This window comes from Plasmodium relictum (genome assembly GCF_900005765.1).
Source record: "Plasmodium relictum strain SGS1 genome assembly, chromosome: 3".
Lineage (NCBI taxonomy): Eukaryota > Apicomplexa > Aconoidasida > Haemosporida > Plasmodiidae > Plasmodium > Plasmodium relictum.
The window spans coordinates 560,706-577,011 of record NC_041681.1 but is presented as its reverse complement, the minus strand read 5'-3'; the positions used below and the strand labels follow the sequence as shown (position 1 = coordinate 577,011).

Below are 16,306 nucleotides of genomic sequence, written 5' to 3'. Positions count from 1 at the left end.
ATTTGTAGGTATGTATTATTTAATATAAAAAATAATTAATTGTATTTTACTAAGTTAAAATATTTATTAAAATTTTAAGTGCATTAAAAATAATCGTCCATAGTTTTTAATATTGCAAGATTAAATTAATTTAAAAAAAAAATTCATATTTTAATATCACTGATTAAAAACGATCATGGTTCGTATGTTAAAAAAACAACAGGAAAAAATAAAAAAAAAAGGAAAATATATATAAAGGTAATTTATTTATGTTAAAAAAGTAAAAATAAAGCAACAATTAATTATGAATGTTAAATAATTTAACAATTTAGTGTGTAAAAAAAGAAACAAATATAATAAATATTAACCATTAGTATAAGTAAATGAATATGTGTAGAATTATTTTTTAGCTATTTCTATTTTTTTTTTTTTTTTTGACCTAATGCATGATTCTTGCTAAAAATATGTAAACTTCCACATATTTTTATAGCACATATAAAATTTTATCTTCATAATTCAAATACCACTTTATTATAAACAAATTTATAAAACTTTGACAAGTGAACAATTATTAGAATTGTAAGTAAGAAAATATATTATCTTATTTACACACATTAAGTTTTATTTTTTTAAATTTAGAAATTAATCGTCAGAGTTATTCCTTGTTCAGGAAGAAAACAAAATGAAATATTTTATTATATTTTACTTTATGAACAGTATATATGATTCTAATAAAAAAAATATATAAATAAATAAAAAAAAAAAACTAAACAAAATAAAAAAAAAAAAAACCTAAATAAGAAATGAAAAACAAAAAACAAAAAAGTAAAATGTATTATTTTATTTTCCTTGTTACATTAATAAAAATTTTGAAATATCAATAAATTGCATTTATGTAAGCTCTTTTTTTTTTTTTTTAATTTTTAATAATAATAGTCTTTATTTGCAAAAATTTGTGTACACTTTTGTTCTTGTTCTGGTTTTTTTTTTTTTTTTTTTTATATATAAATATATATATATATATATATATATGCATCTTATATTTTAAACTTTTTAAAAGAAAAAAATTTATTTATACACAAATCTTCATGATATAACATAAAAATAAATGTTCTTAAAAATTACACATGAAAATAAGAAATATATTTTTTTTTTATTTTTATTGTTCTTTTATTTTAAAAATAAAGTGTAGTCTTAAAAAAAAAATTAGTGGAAAATTGGAAAATATGAAATATATTGTGTGTTTTGTTCTTATTTACCAGATTCCTGCTTTTTTTTTCTTTGAACTTTCTCATTTTTTTTTTATTATTTTAAATAGAATCTTAGCAAGTTATAAATAAGAAAAAATAAAAAACATTTAAAAATTAGTAATTTAAACTTAAAATTTTAATGTATACTAAGAATATTAATTCTTAAAAAAAAGTAAAAGAAATGAATGCAAATAGTGAAAATTTTTTCTAATATAAAATAAAAAATAAAGCATATAAAATATATGCTAAGATTAGCATATGCTTATGGAAGATTTTGTTTCTTCGTATTATAAAGATAACAAAATATTTCATTTGTAATAAATTTCCATATAAAATTTCATTCATTTAAAAATAACGTATTTATAAAAAAATAAATAAATAAATAAATAGCAGCAACTTTGTATATATAGCAACATACAAAAGTTTGAAAAAGAATATAAAAAAGATATTTATAATTTTAAATATAATATCATTAGGAAAAAGTTTTTGCATACAACATAAAAGATGTGTTAATATTATATGGAAAATTCTATTTTATTTATATATTATTACTTTTACTGTAGTTGCAGAATTGTATTAAAATTTTTTTAAGGATCTATTTATATTTCTTAAAATTAAATATTATTAAATTAAATGTGAACTTAATTTTTCGTATAATAGTAAAAAAAAAAATTTTTTTTTTTGTAAATTTTAAAAATTATAAAATTGCAAGAATACTATTTATATAAATTAAATACACATGTTTATTCCTTTCTTTTTTTTACAAAAGTTTTGATTTTTAATGTCAACTTACGTCTTATAATAATTTATATATATATATATATATATATATATATATATATATATATATATATATATATACATATACATATATTTTTTTTTTTTTTTTTTGGTATCTACAAAATTGTTTGTTACATTATAAGTAATTTTAAAAATATTAAGAAAAAAGGAAAAATATAATCTTTTAAAAGGTGAAAAAGTTAATTGATCTTGATTTTAAATATGAAGAAGCTTAATTTTTTTTTTTTTTTTTAAAGAACTAAAAAAGTAGCTATATTCTACACTTTCTTACGTTTTTTTCTTATCTTCTATTTAACACAATAATATAATTTTTTAAGATAGACTATTTTATGCTTTATATGTTATCGATTTTTATTATTTTTAGTAAAATTAACATTGTTTTTATAATTTACTTTGTATTTTAAGTTCTTTCAAATTAATTATACTTATTTATTTTTTTCATTTTTGATTTATTTTATTAAGATTTTATTCCTTTTTATCTTGATTTTTTTAAATTTATAATTTTTTTTTTTATTTAATTTATGTTTGTTTTTTATTCTTAACAGTTGTTTTTTAATTTCATTTTTGAATATTCTTTCTTCTTTTTTAATATTTAAAAAAATGGATGTTTTAAATAAAGATTTTTCAAATGCTACTAGCTTAAAGAGAGCAGATTATTTAAATAACGAAAATGATATAATTAACATAGATAAAGATAAAATAATAAATGGTGATATTTTTATTAATATAAGTTCTTCTAATAAATCCAATGATGTAAATAATTTGTACCATGTAAATAATATTCAAATCATAAATAAAGATAATAAAACAAATAACATAAATAATACTCATCATCAAATTAATTATGAGGAAATAAATAATTTTTGTAATAATAAAGAAGAGTTAAAAAAAATTAATAATGAGATAGAGATAGTATATTCTTATATAATAAATGATTCTAAAAACATTAACTCTAATAATGAATTAATAACTGTAGATATATCAACTGATGAAGATAAATATATTTTTAGAAAAACAGTAAAAAAGTTACCTTTTTTTAGATACGGGCATTTTTTGTGCTTAACAAAAAATGGCTGCATATTAGCAATTGGTGGTACAGATGGAAAGAAAAAGTATGGGATTGTTGAAAAGTATTGTCAAGAAAATAAAAAATGGAAACAAATAAATATAATGCACTTTTCAAGATCTAATTTTTGTGGAATATGCACTGATGATAATGATCTTTTTATATTAGGGGGAGAAGGTGATCAAAGTATTTTAAGAAGTGTTGAATATTTTGACAGTAAAATTAATGCATGGAGATCATTGCCACCTCTTAATTGTGTAAGGCATTCAGCAAGTGCTACTATTTTTCAAAATTTCATTTTTATCATTGGAGGAAAAGATGGAATTGGAGACTATGGAAAGGTTCACAAAAGTGTAGAAATGCTAAATTTAAATGAAAAAAATATGAAATGGGTTATGTGCAAGCCTTTAAAACAAGCACGTCTTGGATTAGCTACAATAGTTTTTAAGAATAAAATATATGCAATTGGTATATAATAGTAAAGTATCTAAAATTTTTATGATATTATCTTTTAAATAGCTTTTCATATTATTCTCAATTTTTTTTTTTAATTATATTTTTTAAATATTTCTTAATGTCTTTTTTTTTTTTTTTTTTTAAAGGTGGATCTACCGGTGTAAAAAATTTGAATTCCGTTGAAATTTATGACTTAAATACTAATAATTGGATAGAAGGCCCCAATTTGAATTTTGCGCGTTCAAATTTAGTTGCATTTATTTGGAAGAATCATTTGGTTGTATATGGTGGCATAAACAAACAGAAAGGAGTAATTTTATTTACACAATCCATATGTTTTTAACTTAAATACATTTAATATATTTTGTTGATTTTTTAAAATTATCTAAAATGAAACTATTTTATTATAATGTACACACATATATATATATGCATATTTTTTTATTCTAAGGATCTAATTAATAGCGCTGAAATATTAAATGAAAAAACATCATGTTGGATTGTATTAAATGAACATGTAATGAGTAAATATAGTAAAAAAAAAAAAAAATAGATTATTATTTTAAAAGAAAATATAATAAATTCTATTTTAAAATAAAGAAATTACAATATTTTTCAAAAGTTATTCTTAGACAATTTTTTTATATTTTTAATATTTCACTTGATTTTTATATTAATTTCTTTATTTTATGTTACTACATTTTTATAATTAAATATTATATATATTAAATCTCACTTTGTTTTATATAATTTTTCTCAGGGTAAAGTATAATCCATGGATTCTTTATTTAACTTTTTATTTTTTTTATTTTGCTTGTATTTATTATTTTATTTATATAATAATTTATGGGTTTTTATTCTATGATAAAATTTTTAATATAATGAAAGTACACTATTTACCAAATATATTTTTTTTAATTTACAGTAAAAAAAAAAAATTAATAATTTTTTTTATATTTTGAATTTTTATTCTTGTATGCATTTAATTATTGTAACTTGTAGAATATATTTTTATAAAAGATTATTTTATTTTATTTTTTTTTTTGTATTTACATAAAATTGCCGGTTTTTGCATATATAATTATCTGTAAAAAAAAAATAAAAAAGAAAATAATTATTCTTTTATATAGTTTTACCTTTTCTTTTTGTAATTATATTTATATGATTTATTGTTTATATATTTATTTTATTTTTTTAAATCATAATTCTCTTTTTTTTCATCTTTTTTTTTTTTTTTTGAACGTTATTAATTTTTAAAACATCAGGAAGTAAAATTTTTTTAAATAATTGTTTTTATATATAATTTTTTTTTTTAATCATTTTACAAAGAAAAATGATAAATAAAAATTTAGATAAAATATAATAGAAAATGGTAAATGAAATAATTAAAAAACAGAAATTTTAAAGAATGCATAGTATAAAAACATAAAGCTTTGAATAGAAAAATATATCTATTAAAATTATAGGATAAAACAAATATATATGAAATATGTTTATCTAAAATATTATAGAGATTAAATTTTAAATGATTTTTTTTTTTTTTTAATTAAAAGAAGATTTAAATTACATTAATCGAATTTTTTTTTTTTTTTATAATTTAGGGAAAGAATAAAATGGATTATAAGTTTATTTTAAAAAAACAAGAACTATATGTCAGTATCGACATGAACAATGAGGTAATAGAAGGAAATACTATCATGAATATATCACTTAATTTGCCTATTTATTATTTATATGATGAAATTGATTTTTTGAAGAATAATTTTGATTTAAAAAGAATAAAAATTATCAAAGAAGAAAAAGAAAATAAAAGAAATTTGAAGGAAATATTATTAGAAGATGACGAATCTTATATCAATTTTCGAAAAAGAAAAAAAGAAAGGAAAATATTTATGGTTCTTCATATTCCTAATAATATTCATTCAAGTAAGTATTCTGATATTAAATTAAATGAAAAAGATGAAAACAGATATTACATAATATATAATAGTTTACGAGAAAATTTACACATTCCTGAAAAAAAAAACAAGAATAATGATTTTGATAATAATAGAAATAAAAAAGTTTTATCAAAAAAAAAAAAATATATAAAATCAATTAAATTAAATAAAAATAAAAAAGTAACTTCCTCATTACAAGAAAATGATTCTAACTATAGCAAAGATTATTATTTAAATAAAAGAAACTCATTGAAAAGTAAAATAAACTACAATGGTTGTGTAACATATATCTCAAACAATGAAGAAAGAATAAAAAGTGAAGAACATATTCCTAGTGAATCTGAAAATATAAAATCTTTTGAATGCTACAACATTAAATCTGAAAAAAAAAAAAGTATAGAAAAAGAAATGGAGATGAAAAAAGAAGGAGATTACTACCAAAACTATGTAATAAAAAATGAGTACATAGAAGAGAAAAAAAATAAAGAAAAAGAAAATAAAAAAAATTTAGAAGAATATATTTTTAAACAAGGCAATTTGTATGATAATGAGTACAAAGTATATGAAAATGAAGAAGATATATATAGGGGAAAGCAACCAGATTTAGATCATAAAGAAAAAAAAGCTGAAACAAAAAATATAAAAGAAAAGATGATGTTAAATAAAAAAAAAAGATGTAAAGAAAAAGAATCAAAAACACAATATAAAATAGACGATAAAGAAATTGATGATGGCAATGAAAAATATAATAAGGAAGATGAAGAAGAAGAAGAAGAAGAAGAAGAAGAAGAAGAAGAAGAAGAAGAAGAAGAAGAAGAAGAAGAAGAAGAAGAAGAAGAGGATGAAGATGGCGATGAAGAAAAAGAAAATTATGTAGAAGAAGAAGATAATGATAATGATGATGAAGACGAAGATGATGACAAGGAAGAAAATGAGGAAGAATATGAAGAGGAAGAAGAGGAAGATGAGGATGAAAATGATAATAAAAGTAATAATGGTAAAAAAAATGGCGATAAAAATGATTATATTGATGAGAAGCATTCAAAGGAAGAAGAGACAGAAGAATATAGAAGTATTGAAATAGGTGAAAATAAATATAAAAGATATGATAAAAAAGGAAGTAATAGAAATGAAAAGAAGTCAGAAAATTATTATAATGAAAATTATGGAAAAAATAAATTTTTCTCAGCTAAAAATAAAATTAAAAAAAAGAAAAAAAAAAAAAGAAAAAAGAAAAATAATTTTGATATTCTAGATTTTGTTTCTTTAAATAAATATATTGATGAAAATAATTTAAAGGAAGATAGCTATATGTTCATAGCCATAAATGAAGAAATTTTTAATAAAGAAAAGGAAAAAAACTACGAAAAGTTTCAAGATTTCTGTAAAAATGATACTATTGTAATAAATAAAAAAGAACAATATAATATAAAGATAAATATGACTGTGAATGTAAATTTTAAGTTTTTCAATTTAAATTCATATTATAATAAAACGTATTTTAAAAAAGATGAAAATTTACTTATAACATTACAAAATTATACTAAAGGTAATACATGGTTTCCTACATTATCTAAATTTGACAGCGTGTATTCAAGATGTTCATGGCTATGCATATATAAAATTGCTAAGCCTTATTTTGTTATATCATCAAACAGCTTGATAAATATTTATGAAATGTTTGATAAGAATTGCTTTGTTTATAAGACTACTAATAAACAAAGTAAACTTTTTCCTGAACAAATTGGGCTATTTGCTGGTAATTTTAATTTCTTACATTTAAACAATTTAAATTTTAAGGATTTTCAAAAAATTGATTATGATTTTTTATACAAAAGCGAGTTTTTTTCTAAAAATAGTAAAATATATTCCAGTGAACAATTTAATAAATCAAAAAATAAAAATAGTCCCAATAAAAATAATTCTGATATGTTGAAAAACGAAAAAATTAGTCATAGTGAAAGCTTTAAGAAAAATACAAATACTCCTTTAAAAAGAAAATATTCTTATATAAACAATTTAAGTAATGATTATTGTAGAGATTTCGATGGTAGTGATGATGATGAAGATGAAGATGAAAATGAAAAAAAAAAAAAAAAAAAAAACATGCTATTGAATGAAAATGATATGGAAAACAAAAATAATTATGAATTAGAAGAAAATTGTAATAGCATTAGCACATCATACGATTATCTTATAAAAAATGATATAAAAGAAGAAAAATATAATTATTATGAAAAAATAAACAATAAAATTGTTCCAAATATATTTGTATTTTCTCAAAAAAATTATGAAAGTGAATTAGTTTATTCCAATCTTCATATAGGTCATATATTAAAATACTTTTTTGATATTAGTAAAGAAAGCTTTCCTTATGATAACTTAATAATATTATTTATTCCTTTAAATTTTTCTAATTTAGATAAATATTATAATTCAGAAAATATAGAATGTTCTATTAATTCTCATATTTATGATGATGTTAAAAATGGATATAATTTATTTTCAAATAGCAATATATTGAATTATAAAATAACTGAACCTTATATATATTTAAAAAATAATAAATATTTTATATTCGGAAATGTTATTGTATTTTCAACTCAAATTTTACATAATATATATGATGTGCTATTTAGTATAAATATATATAGTTACAAAATGATAATAGCCGAAGGTATTATATCCTTATGGTTTGGTTATTATGTTAATTCGCTAAAAAATGAAAATATTTATTTTATATATATGCTTAAATGTTTTGCTTTACAAAAATATATTGAAAATATGTTTGGTATAATTGAATTGAATGCTATTTTTTATGAATTACGAGAAAGGTATTGTTCATTGGTGGAAATGTACGGAGATGTTAATTTATTTCATTATTATGAAAAAGATAAAAATAATACATCAGAAAAATTTATTAGTCATTATATATTTAATAATTTATTTTTTCTTAAATGCTTTTTATGTGTGAGAATATTTTTTAATATCCTTAAGAACTTCTCTTTTTGCAATTCAATTCATCAATATTGCTTTTCACTATTCTTCTCTTATTTCAAAAATAAGAAAAAAGTAATACAGTCTACAAAATTCTGGAAAAAGGTAAAAGAAAAAAAAAAAAATTGTAAAAACATAATATAATTTTATAGAAATAAAATATTATAAATATATATTATTATTTCAAAATTTTTTCTTTTATAAGGTTTTTAATGAATGTACAAGAAGATATATAGAAAATTACAAGCAAATACCAAAAAATAAATTTAAAATGAAAAAAATAGACCTAAATATAAATATGAGCGAGTTAAGAAATGAGGAACACGAACAATATCAATTATTTGAAAAATATTTTTATTATTTTTTTAAAACATATATTAAAGGATATGGTGTTTGCCAATATATTTTAACATTTAATGTTCACTTACAAAGAAAAGGAACCTCAATGGACAGTTTTAATTTTTTGATTAGCCAAAATTCTATAAACCCATTTTCCTTTGTTGATGAAAATTTTTATTCAAATTACTTTCTTTCTGATATTTCTTCAATGACAGTTTATGACTTGTTAGAATTGAATAAATACATTGATTTAAAAAATAATAATGATTCTAATAGAGACCAAAAAATGAATAAACATTTAGATAAAATATATTTTGAAAAATTATTTGAAATACCATATATTAATGATTTTTTCAACATCGAAGAAAACTTTTTGTTATTTTTAAAAAAAAGTTTTTGTCAAATAGATCATTTTTTTGAATATTCCGAAGAAGAATTTAGTAAAAGGTACGTAAAATATATAAAAAAATATATTGTAAAGAAGAACAAAAATTATTTCTTAATAAAGGACAAAATGAAAAAAAAAAGTAATACGAAGTGTACATTTACAAATAAAATTAATAGTATAAAAAGTAGAAAAAATATTAATAAAGAAATGAATATTAATGAAACAGATATTGATGCAGATATAAAAAGTGATTCTAATATCCAAAATAGTGATACTGATCATAACAATATGATTATCAATAGAAGAGAAAATAATTTAGAATATATCCCATTTGAAGAAAGAAATATGAAAGATAATTTTCATAATGATAAAAAAGACAGTGTAAAGGAAAGAAATGTATTCATTGAAGAGAAGACAAATCAAAAGAAAAAAGAAAAAAAAAGAAAGGTTCAGCTTGCTAAAAAAGAAAAAATTTTTAAAAAAAAGAAAAAAAATATTAAAAAAGATATCCAGCACAATAGGAAATCAGTAGAAATAAAAAAAGAAAAATTACCAAAATATGTGAAAATTAATAAAAGTTATATATTAAAAAAAAAAAAAGAGTTAATTAATTTGCCATATTCTAATTTTGACAGTCTAGATTTAATTGGAAGAGATGGAAATTTTTACTTAGGTTTTGGTTATGTAGGATCTGAGGATTTAACATTAAGTACAGGAAGAGGGAATTTATATAATAATATAATTGCTTTTCAGAAATTGAAAAATTGTAATTTACAAAAATTAAGTGAATTATGTATAGACAAACATAATATTTATGAATATAATACATCTCCTTTTTACACTGATTGTATATATCCCCAATGGAAAATTATTTTTCGTTTATATTATTATTTACAGTTATTGAATAAAATTTACAAAAAAAAAAAAATAATAAATAGATGTAACATATTAAAACTAAAAAATAATGAAATAGATATTTTTAATGATGATAAAGAAAAAAGTTTATATGAATTAAAGAAAAAGGATAAGAAAAAAAAGAAAAAAAAAAGTAAAATAAGAAAAGATAAAAGAAATAAAAAAAATGAAATAAATGAAGATAATAATGATATTGACAATGGTTTTCTTTCTTCTTATACCAAAGACAATTGTAGCCAATATAATTCATATCAGAATAAATGCTTATATAATACAGAAAATATATTAATAGATGAAAAAAAAAAAAAAGATATAAATATGATTGAAAATATTACTTATGAAGATGAAAAAAGTGAAACAAGCAAATTTTTTGATAATAAAGAAAGACATGAAGAATATGATAAGAAAAGCAACGAAGAATGTGGAGAACATAAGTATGAGGAATATGATGAGAACATTTATAATAAATATGATAGTGAAACAGAAAAATTGAAGAATAAGAAAAAAAAAAGAAAGAAAAAGAAAAAAAAGAAAAAAGAAAAAAAAAATATAAAGGATATATTAAATAATAAAAAATATATAGAGAGTTATTTAAATCCTTATGTTTCAAACAATATTCCTTCATCTGTTGATGAAAACAAGTTTTTTTTCTGTCATTTAAAAATAGAAATAATTGAGGATGATGGAGTAAGAATTGTTAAAAAAAATTTAATAAATAACATAACACCAACAAGATTTAGTGTAAATGCTAGGCCAGAAAAAGGAAGAAAAAAAGTTGCTTTTAAACATGAAGCATTTATTAATAAAAGTGAAGAATATATAAGCAAAAATTCTCTTGATATTCCAAATAATTTTATTAATAAAAATGTAAAGTTTGTAGGGATTACTAATGATAGTGATAAATATATGATTGAATACTGCAAACAAAAAATTATAAAAAAAGATAAATCCTTATTATGTTTAGATAACAGAAAACTAGTTGCAAAAATTTGTAGCAAAAGTAAAATACCTATATTATGGATAAGAGTAGATAATGATTTTTTTATTCTAGGCAGAATAAGAAGATCTCAAAGTATAAGTATGTGGATACAACAATTATTTAATGACAATAATATTTTTTCTCAGTTAGAATCTTCTTTTGCACTAGCATTTATCCCTTTTTTTTATTTAAATAAAAAATTTTCCACTAATTTTAGCGAATATAAAAATAATGACAATTCTCAAAATGATAATAATAAAGAGAATATTGGAGAATCTTCTATACATTTTATAAAATCAGTTTTAAATAAAAATAAAATAAAAAACAAAAAAAGCAATTTAAATTTTAATAATATAAACACGAACATTTCTTCTAATGATGCTTTAAATAACGATATATTAAATGATAGTTTTAATTTTCAGGATGAAACTACTAAAAGACATTTATTAAATAATGACAATAGTTCTTTAATTCCAGAGAAAAAAATTAATACTAAGAAAATCTCAAAAAAGATGTTGAATAATATCATTGATTCTAATTTTATCGATCAGAATCATTTAGAAATTAATAATGATAAAGAAAAATTAATTAGCAATTTACAAAATGATTTGCAAAGTGATTTATTAAAAGATGGAAATCTAAGCAGTCAAACTAGTAGTTCAGCAAGTGAATCTGATAGTTATTTTTGTAATTTAACAACATCAACTATTGATGATTTTAATGAAGAATATAATGATTCATTACAAAACTACTCTACTACTAATAATAAAAAAATAATTTATAAAAAAAGATGGAGAAGTAATCTATCAGTTACTAATATACCAATAAATGTCGAAGTTATAAAATGCTTGTATAAATCTATTACTTGTAATTATTTGCATTATTTAGTTAAAATTAGGTGTATTTATTCTTTATGCTTTATTCATAACAAGTATTTGTGCACTCAAAAAATTATACAAAATTTATTTTGTGAATATTTAAGTTACTTTTACGGAAATAATTTAAATCAAAAAAAATTTATGCATGCCTTTTATATTGCTATGTCACTTTTAAGAAATAAATGTAATAGAACACCTAAAATAATTATATTTTTATTAACTCAGAAATTTGCAAATTTTGTATTTTCATTAAATTTAGATGATAAATATAAAATTAATAAGGAATTGGAAGATGACGAGGAAAAACAAATTGAACAAAGTTACAATTTTTATAATAAAAATGATGTTATATGTAACAAAGCTACTCATACAAACGTTCCATATAGCTATTATTCTTCTAATATAAATGCGCAATCACCTTCCTTAAATGAATCTAAAAATAGAAATAAAATAAATTGTGAACACAATTTAAACAGTAATGATGAAAAAAGTGATTTAGCAAATGATAATAAAGATATTTTAAATAATTATTTGATTAACAAGGAAGAACAAAAATATATAAAAACAGAAAACTCGCAAGATCTTGTAAATCCAAACGATACAAAAAATAGTTCAATAAAAATTAATGATACAGATTCATGTCATAATCAGAAAAATTTCACAAATTTAGAAAATATTGATAACAATAAGATAAAGAAAAATGATCATATTAGTGAAAACAGTAGTATAGATTTAAATGAGTATTTAAAAGATAACAAAAAAAAAAGTGTTTCTATAAGTAGTTACACAGAAAACAGTGAAGAATTTATAAATAATAATAATGTGATAAATAAAATTATTAAAATAACAAATGAATATTCTAATGATACTAATAATTTCTCATATGATAATAATAGTAATAATGATTATTTAAGTAATAACAAATTGGAAAAAAAAACAGCATTAAAAAAAAAAAAAGATATATATGAAAAAGAGGCAATCATTCAAATAGAAGAAGAAGAGGATATTAAAATGGTTTTAGAGTGTTTAGGAAATATTAAATTTAAGAAAAGAAATATTTATAAAAATTTTAATAATATGCCTGAATTAATAAATTATTATAAAACAAATAATAAAGAAAATTTATTTTATAAATATTTCTCTACTTTGACGAGCAAGAATGGCAATAATAAAAAAAAAAAAAAAAAAAAAAATTATGATACATATGATTACTATGATATAAATATATATGATAAAAAAAAATTAGAAAATCATTTTTTAAAATTAAAAAAAACAAAAAAAGAATATGTTGAAGATCTAATAAATTTGATATTTATAATTTACCAATTAAAAAAGATGTCTCCTTATATAAATATTTCTGATTGGATCATCATTATTTTAATTAGAACTATTAGTAGAAATAAAAATATATTGGATAGCTTTAAAAAGAAGTTATATTTTGAAAATAAAGAATATTTTGATTTATGTAATTATATACCAAATTTCTTTTTTTCATCAAAAATATATCCTTTTATTTCTTTAAAAAATTCTTCTTTTTTTTTTGTTGAAATTTTAAGAGCTCTTCTTCATTTAATTTTAGAGGGAAGTATTAGAATTTATCAAATTTTTTACAGAAGTACAAAAGAAAATTTAAAAGAAAAAAATTGTATTTTTCTTAATAAAAATTACCAAAAAAATAATACATTAGACATAATAAACAAGAAAATTTCTAATATTGCTTGCGAAGAAATAAAGGAAAATGATATGAATGAATCAAATAAATTTACAAATAAAAATTATGAAGAGAAACTTGAATCATTTAATAGTGATAAAAATGATAATTATTTTTTTATATCTACTTATACTAACTACGTAGAACAAAAAATGATATGTAGCCATTTGTTGAACATATACAGTACTTTAGAATTTTGTGATAAAATTATTAGCAAATTTCAGGATTGCCAATTAGAAATGCAAATATGGAATAATTTGTATCAAATTCTTTTGATATTCCAGCAAAAATATCCTTTTTTCTATTTACCATTCTCAAAAAATTTCGATAAATATTTTAAAGAATATCAAAAAAGAAACTTTACTATCTTTGAATTTTATTATTTATTATACGGTCTGAATAAAATTAACGAATATGAAAAGAATAATTTAGGGATATCAAGAACAAACTTATTTGATAACAATAATGATTATGCTATTTTTAATGATTTTAATATTCAGAATATTTTCAATACCAAAAACAATAGTAACTTCTTATATGCTTTAAAGAATAAATCATTTGAAATTTATAAATATAATGTATTGGGTTATGTAAAATTAGTAAACGTTTTGAAATCGATCAAAAATCCAAATAAATTAAGAAAAAACTTTATACAAATAACTTACATAAAATATTTAGTTAAATATATTCATAATTTTTTACGAAAATTAATTATTAATATATCAATTACAAACACAAATTATTTTAAAAATTCAATCTTATTTGATTTAAGAAATATATTTTTATTTTTTTACGGGTATGGTATCCCACCTTTCAACTTAAAAAAAAAAAACACTAAAGTTTATAAGCCCCACTATTCTCAGTAATTCTTTTTTATTTTTTTATTAATCTACTTATATATTTTTAATAAAAAATTTTATTTTACAATATTAAAGTTATTATATATTTATTTTATTTTAATTATTTTATATATATTTCATTTACTTTTTTATATTAAATAGATTAAGTAATATCACAAGTAGAGGTGTACAAATAAATGACTTAATAAAATTTTTACGAACATATTATGATAACAAGTAATTTAAGTTTTTAATTTTATTAAGAAATTTACATTAAAAATTTGGAATATTGTATATATATATATTATGTGATTTTCCTTTTTTTTTTTTTTTTTTAGTAAATTACTAGAATGGAAAAAGGTTGCATCAGAATTTGTAAATATTTTGAAACATATGAAAGAACTCGAATTATTCATAGATAGTCCAACTGTATCATTACATAATTACAAGTAAAAAAAAACAAAATAATACAAAATAAAATAAATAAAAAATAAATTTGAATTTATAGTGAAAATATAAAAATTAATGTATTTTTAAATTATTTTTTTTTTTCTTTTGTTATTTTTAGTTTTGTTAAGGAAAATACATGGTTAACATTGATAAGTGCGAAATTAAGGAATGATATTTATAAATTGCCAATGGATTTGAAAAGAGATATAATTCTTTTATTAAAAAATATTCGATCAGTTGATATGTGTTCAGGAACGAACCATTATGAATATGTTAATAATATTTTTACAGTATGCTGGTTTATAATTGTTAAAATATTTCAAAATTATGAAAAAAGTAAAAGAAATACTTAAAAGATCTTTCTTTTTTAAAGCATTTTTTTTTTATATTGTTTTAATGTCTTAAGCTGTTATATAAAATTTTCCTTTTTTTTTTTTTGTCTTTTTTTTTTTTTTTGTCTATTATTTTTTTTTTTTTTTAAATAACTGTATGTTATTTAAACATGCACATGAGTTTTCAAATGTTTTTTATAAACTTAAAATTTTAGTTAAAATATATAAAAAGTTTAATTCATAAAAAATTAATTTTTAAATTAAAATATATAAAAAACGAGTATTTCATTTATGTTACATTCAAATAAAAATAATAGTAATTTTTATAGGAATAAATAATAAATATATTTAACTTTCGGAAGCATAAAACAAAAAAAAAAAAAAAATAGAAGAAATAAAATAAATAAATAATAAATAACTAAAATCAGTAAAACTTATTATTATATAATAAAAAAAGAAACTTATTAAAGTATAAAGTTTAATTATTCATTATTTATTAAAAAAAAAAAAAAAAAAAATAGTAAAGAGTTCTTAGATTTTAAAATATTATTATTTAATGACTAATAAACTACCAACATTGTTATAAAAGTTTTATTAGTATTATTACTACAACGTAAATTAATATTAGAATTAAAATTATTATTATTAAAACATTTTGATATTGATCAATTATTTTAATATTATTAATCATCATTAATGTAATTTAAACTATTATTAGAATCATTTATATTATCATGCTTCTATTTTTTTTTTTTTACACATATATCATATACATATATTTTAAAACATATGAGAAAGGAAAATATAGTGAAAGTTACTTTAGATTTTTATAACATATAAAGCAAATACATTTATTCATATTATTAATAATTACTTGTTTCTATTATTTATATATTTTATAATATTGAATAATTTTATATGCTTATGATATGTTTATTAAATTTTTTAAATTTTTTGAAAAAAAAATAACTTTATCTTCCCAATAA

At 18.3% G+C, this 16,306-nt stretch overlaps 2 protein-coding genes across 2 annotated transcripts; both read left to right on the top strand.

Annotated features, from left to right (window-relative positions):
* Positions 1–2,630: 2,630 nt before the first annotated feature.
* PRELSG_0313400 (kelch protein, putative) lies at positions 2,631–4,324 on the top strand (the record flags this gene model as incomplete). The annotated part of the gene is made up of 4 exons (XM_028680128.1): positions 2,631–3,564; positions 3,699–3,862; positions 4,004–4,069; positions 4,313–4,324. The coding sequence occupies 4 exons, from the start codon at positions 2,631–2,633 to the stop codon at positions 4,322–4,324; spliced, it is 1,176 nt and encodes a 391-aa protein (XP_028531655.1).
* Positions 4,325–5,165: 841 nt separating this feature from the next.
* On the top strand, positions 5,166–15,341 carry PRELSG_0313300 (conserved Plasmodium protein, unknown function; the record flags this gene model as incomplete). Its single annotated transcript, XM_028680127.1, has 5 exons — positions 5,166–8,594; positions 8,695–14,561; positions 14,701–14,775; positions 14,877–14,987; positions 15,107–15,341. 5 exons carry the CDS (start codon positions 5,166–5,168, stop codon positions 15,339–15,341), a joined length of 9,717 nt encoding a protein of 3,238 aa, XP_028531654.1.
* Between the last annotated feature and the right edge of the window lie 965 nt (positions 15,342–16,306).